Here is a 5,981-nt window from a genome sequence, read left to right on the forward strand (position 1 = left end):
CAGAAAAAGTACACCGATCTTGTTTTAATCAATCAAAAAAGGTCAGTGCAAGCAAATATGTCAAAGAGGTAGCGATCGGCGCGAAGCTCCGAACCTAGTTACGCTCGAAAACCAGACACCAGCTGCCTAAATGACTCTACAAATAATCAACTGTTGCGGGAGCGTTTGGGCAGCCTTATTTACAAATATTCAGCGGTATTGTTTGGACGTCGTAAGGCATAGGCGCGAACTTGTTAGCTTGTCGTTTCGTGCCGCATTGAACGTAAGCTACAACTACCACATCGTAAAAGCCTAATGTTTATGCCTTCGTGAACAATGTCAACGATTAGCATTCTTGTAATCGTTGTTGCTCGAGAAGAAGTCTTCGGCGACGAAGTGTTCGCAACAAACTTTCTTTGGCGGAATCACCGGCTTGCCGATACGGAGCTTCACAGCCGACTTCTTTTTAAGATACGCGTCCAGCGGAAACAAATGAAGGCTAATCTCATCCTTCACCGCTCGGTTGGTGTACTGAGGCACGCAACACATTTTTTTTTTCTTTCATGGCGTATGCAGAAGCTGTTAATAAAACAGAAACGCGCCCGCGCATAGAGAGAAACACGGTAACACTGTGCCATTGACTGTGCGGATACTCTTTGAAATATTTCTCTCGCTGGCCACTACGCGGCATGACCGTCTGTGTGCATTGCGAATCATCATCAAGATGCCCGCCTTCATCGTCGTCTCCTGATTCCTGCGGTGACGACCCACCTCACCCGGTCGAGATTATATCACTCCTCTTTTTAAGCGTAAGAAGAGAGTAATCCAAGAATAAAATGATTGACAAGACCACTTTTTGATGTGCAAAGCAATAGTTATTGCTTAAATGTAATATCTGCAGAATTGTGTTATGCAGACATCAATAAAGTCCACACAAACATGCACGCATACATCCATGACAGTATCCATACATTAGAGGCTTCTCTTGGTTGCCAGCGTTCTTGTTTATTTTTTTAACGGTCGAGCTAGGCTCACTATAAAAATATCCCACCTCTCACACTCTTCCAAAGAAAAGTTCGCGCACACATGCAAGTAAGCTCAAGACAACTATGCCTCACAGAAATTTTGCTTCCACAAATATTCTTCTTGGTACGGTTCACCGTCGCAGGAGGCCTTGCATGTATAAACTAATAATGTCCCCCAGTCCAGGCTATCCATTGTCGACTCGGTAATACTGTTGAGCAATTGAGGCAAAACCTGGAACTCGAACTGCCTCTGTGAACCGCAGGAACAATAAGGCACGCTGCCAGGGTCACCTGTACTCGCAACAAGGAGAGGCGTACCACCCAGACTGTAGCGTAACACCTGATCAGGTGCTTTCTCAATAGTCTTCTTGAACTTCCAAAATACCTTGTCTTGGCAGGTTGCCGCCATCTTGTTCAGGTCCGCGACATCTGCACCGTCACTTTCACACTCCGGATGACTGGTCATAAATTGGCAGTAGTCTGCAAGCCTTTCTTCATCTGTTTTACAGTCTTCGACATCATTGTAAACGTCGTCTTCTGTCTCTGTAACCAGCTCGTACTCTGGAAAGAGTGGCGCCGCAGTCCTTTCGCAGCTATCGAAGCACTGCGAGTTGCAGCGAGCCTTGTGACCGTCTTTCCAATCCAATATTTGGTGAGACTTTGAACAGTAGTGACGGCTGTGGCATTTCGAGCACGTCTTGTCGCCTAAAGCACCGCATACGGCGCAGATTTTGCAGAAATCTTCCGCCGAAGGGCTGTTCGAAGTGTCGGGGGATTCCACGGGAGGTTCGCTGCTGTAAAACGGATTTTCTTTGGGCAGCTGCGACCGCAAAACTATAAAGCAGCCGGCGTCGTGCTTATTTGCACAGTTCGGAGTTACGCAAACGAACACAAAGAGCGTTCTGTGAAAAGCAGAGTCGACGTCGTCGCGTGGAGCATACAATTGCAGCAGCAAAACGCATGGCGCACCGCAGTTACGGCAAGTAAGACGTTTGCCATTAGGAACATCTTTCAGGTGAAGCCAAGCTGGTTTTCCACCTACTTTGCTGGGAAAATACCTGCTCTGTAGCGCCCATGCCTCACGTTTTTCAAGAAATCCCAACTCAACAACGCAGCGTGGCTCCTCATTAACCATCGTGGAGATGGAGGCCGCCATTTCGATAGTCATAGAGTAGCTTCGCCAATCTGTAGCCAATCCACTATAAAGCAGTCATGACGTCACCAATTAACTCAAGACAGCAGTAAGATAAACATATTTTTTTCAGAGTATGTAAAATAAAAACACACCTCACTGTTATTATTTATTTGTTCTACTTTATATTTTATGGAGCCGTTGCCATGGCGCCGCTATTGATCTTTGACATGGAGGATGAAATTAACATAGAAAGGAGCTTGCTTCCTGATGCTTTGCTTTAATTCAAATTTTGCAGCAACGTTGGCAATTGATACTTATGAGAAAGTGATCAGGCACGATCAAGCGGTTATGGATTAGCTAAATAACAAGCGTGAGCACGTCAAAAATTGACCAATGACGTAATCACTGCCATGACGACAAGGCATGGATTGGCCAATGGATTGGCTAAGCGACTAGCAAAATGGCGGCCTTCATCTCCAATATCTCCTCGATCTTTCCTCCATTCCTACTTCCATGTCCACGATGGCAAGTGAGCCAGGGTGTGTCGTCGAGTTGGGATTTCTTGAAAAACGTGAGGCATGGGCGCTAAGGAGCAGATATATTCCCAGCAAAGTAGGTGGAAAACCAGCTTGGCTTCACCTGAAAGATGTTCCTAATGGCAAACGTCTTGCTTGCCGTAACTGCGGTGAGCCATGCCTTTTGCTTCTGCAGTTGTATGCTCCGCGCGACGACGTCAACTGCGCTTTTCACAGAACGCTCTTTGTGTTCGTTTGCGTGACTCCGAACTGTGCAAATAAGCACGACGCCGGCAGCTATATAGTTTTGCGGTCGCAGCTGCGGAAAGAAAATTTGTTTTACAGCATCGAACCTCCTATGGAATCCCCCGACAGCTCCGACAGCCCTTCGGCGGAAGATTTCTGCAAAATCTGCGCCGTGTGCGGTGCTTTAGGTGACGAGGCGTGCGCCAAATGCCATAGCCGTCACTACTGTTCCAAGTCTCACCAAATATTAGATTGGAAAGACGGTCATGGAGCTCGCTGCAACTCGCACTGCGTCGATAGCGGCGAAAGGACTCCGGCGCCACTGTTCCCCGAGTACGAGCTTGTTACAGAGACAGAAGAAGACGCCTGCAACGACGACCAAGACTGCAAAACAGATAAAGAAAGACTAGCAGACTACTGCCAATACTTGACCAGTCATCCGAGGTGTTCTAGTGACTGTGCAGATGTCACGGACTTGAACAAGATGGCGGCAACTTGCCAAGACAAAGCATTTTGGAAATTCAAGAAGACCATTAAGCAAGCCCCTGATCAGGTGCTACGCTACAGTCTGGGTGGCATGCCTCTCCTCGTTGCCAGTAGACGTGACCCTAGCGACGTGCCTTGTTGTTCTTGCGGTTCAGAGAGGCAGTTCGAGTTCCAGATTATGCCTCAATTGCTCAACAGCATTACAGAGTCGACACTGGATAGCCTGGACTGGGGGACATTATTAGTCTATACGTGCAAGGCCTCCTGCGACGGCGAACCGTACCAAGAAGAATATTTGTGGAAGCAAAATTTCTGTGAAGAATAGTTGTCATGAGCTTACTTATATGTGTGCGCGGACATTTCTTTGGAAAAGTGTGAGTGGTGGGATGTTTGTATAGCGAGCCTAGCTCGCCGTTTAAAAAAAGGAACAAGAACGCTGGCAACCAAGAGAAGGCTCTAATGTATGGATACTGTCATGGATGTGTGCATGCGCCTTTGGAGACTATATTGATGAATGTATAACAAAATTCTGCATGTTATATCGAGGGCAAGTGAAATGCAAACAACGAAGAGCATGCCTAAAGCATAACTGAAGGTACAGTGTGCACCGTCGGCCAGTCATCCTTGCATTCGTTGCACGCGCACATGGCTTTCATGCAAAGTGCGGGGCTGCTCGCCTTACTGTGATAATGGCGCCTATACTATGTTGTTTGATGCTTGTTTCTTGAGCCAACCTGCTGCAGCGCCATTCCCACCTTGCCAGTACTATTATGGTTTCTAGCACTGTCGTCGCTTGTACAGAAGCACTTTGATGGTAAAAGCAAAGCGATGCAGGTCTGAAAACCGAGCACGGGGGGTATTAGTAATATCATGCTGCACGAGCGACAACGGTGCTGTGGCACGGCCGCTGGATTTAAAAAAGGTGCGGCCTGCCGTGTGCATCGAAAACGGTGTGATCCGCCGCGGCGCCACACGTCGGGGGCTGTTGTCTGGCATCGGCATAGCAAATGCGTCAGGAACGCGCTTGGAACGCCGTCGCGCGTGCAAGTCGAAGCGTTCCATCACCGATGACTAGCGCCGTTCGGCCCAGCCAAGCGGCTGACAATGCAACAACGGCTGTCACGTTCGCTCCCATTGCAGCGCGCCCGACGCGGCAGGCCGCACCTTTTTTTGTCCAGCGGCCGTGGCTGTGGCATGGTGGGAATGGCACTACAGCGGGTCAGGTCAGGAAACAAGCATTGACCTGTGCTCTGCCTGCATGAAAACCACATGTGTGTGCATGTGGACAAGGATGTCCAGCCGACGCTGCGCTCTGTACCTTCAGTTATGCTTTGGGAATGCGCTCCACTGCTTGCATTTTATTTGCCCTGATTGTACATTTGAACACTAACTTTCACTTTACACATCATTTTATTTAATCATTCTCTTCATTTACACTTATTTTATTCAATTGCCTGAAAGAGGAGAGAAGCTTGTGTGTCATTTGCCAGCAATATTCCATTCATAGGTTAGGGTAACATCCAGGCTGCTGGGGAACTGCATTTATCATTAGTGCAGATGCAATTGGTCCAAGAAGCAGACGGAAAATATTTCTGGGATTTGAGTACATTTGATGTGAACTGGGAAAATTTAGGTGATATTTCATTATTGTGTGCAGGTGAATAATATTGCAAATAAGTCACATCGCCTGGCTTACTCTTAGATCCTTAGCCAGTTCTATTATTGTAGGGTGTGCCATTTACTTTTAGTTACACAAAATGTGTTTTGTTTATTGTAAGTAAATATATAGTAAATATGTACTATACTACTAAAAAAATATGTAGTAAAAAAAAAAAAAAAAGCTGCCTTGTATACAAATTACCTTTGCTTTAGACAACTTAACTCTTTCCTTACCACCAGAAATGTGTTCATTTTCAGTGCTTTTGTATTTTATTTGAAGACGTGCTAGTCTCAACATATACCATGATACATAAAATTGTAGCATAATTGATGGTGTTTTGAGTGTAAGTAAAGCAAAAATAATTGCGCAGATAGTTTTCGAGAATTCTTTCATCTGAAAATATAAAAGTATGTCAAGAAGTGTGAATAAAAGGAATAATTTGTGGTTTTTGCTAAAAGTCATAATTAAAATAAAATTCAAATATACAAAATATATGCTTTGCTTCTGGTTTTCAACTTCTCTTAAGTTAGACCAAATGAAAAAATGTGCAGATGTGGTGGCTCGAATATTAGCCATAGTGGTGCCCATGTTTTACGAGAAAGCCGTGGCTTTGCAAGTGTGCAAACTGGTACATGCCTATTGTGCAGGAAGTGTTTGTTTTGACTCCTTGCAGCAAGCACTTCATTTTATTTTGCATTCTTTAGGCTCTTGGAACAATGGTTGTCAGGTTCATTAACCTTCTCATACTCTATTATCCTGCTCAATCAGCTTTTCTCTATAAGCAAGCTGGCCTAGTCGTGCACCTTGAGCAGATGCTGGAGCCTCCATGTGCTTTGTACTTTATTTTTGCGGTACTCTGCAAGAATGAATCAAAACAGTTGCACAGGCAGTGTTCAAAAAAGAAAGGGAGCAGACTTCTATCCAAGCTTCTGTAG

At 45.7% G+C, this 5,981-nt stretch overlaps 2 protein-coding genes across 2 annotated transcripts; one reads left to right on the forward strand and one right to left on the reverse strand.

The window, feature by feature from the left end:
* Positions 1-832: 832 nt before the first annotated feature.
* Positions 833-2,184, reverse strand: LOC119465463 (programmed cell death protein 2). Its single transcript, XM_037726174.2, has one exon. It carries the CDS (start codon positions 2,170-2,172, stop codon positions 1,087-1,089), a length of 1,086 nt encoding a protein of 361 aa, XP_037582102.1. The 5' UTR covers positions 2,173-2,184; the 3' UTR covers positions 833-1,086.
* Positions 2,185-2,593: 409 nt separating this feature from the next.
* LOC119465479 (programmed cell death protein 2) lies at positions 2,594-5,177 on the forward strand. Its single transcript, XM_037726175.2, has one exon. The coding sequence runs from the start codon at positions 2,653-2,655 to the stop codon at positions 3,709-3,711; it is 1,059 nt and encodes a 352-aa protein (XP_037582103.1). The 5' UTR covers positions 2,594-2,652; the 3' UTR covers positions 3,712-5,177.
* Positions 5,178-5,981: the final 804 nt, after the last annotated feature.

Source organism: Dermacentor silvarum, chromosome 1, assembly GCF_013339745.2.
Source record: "Dermacentor silvarum isolate Dsil-2018 chromosome 1, BIME_Dsil_1.4, whole genome shotgun sequence".
Taxonomy (NCBI): Eukaryota; Metazoa; Arthropoda; class Arachnida; order Ixodida; family Ixodidae; genus Dermacentor; species Dermacentor silvarum.

Coding starts and splice junctions, on each gene's coding strand:
- LOC119465479 (XM_037726175.2), top strand. CDS start 2,653: ATGTCCACGATGGCAAGTGAGCCAGGGTGTGTCGTCGAGTTGGGATTT.
- LOC119465463 (XM_037726174.2), bottom strand. CDS start 2,172: ATGACTATCGAAATGGCGGCCTCCATCTCCACGATGGTTAATGAGGAG.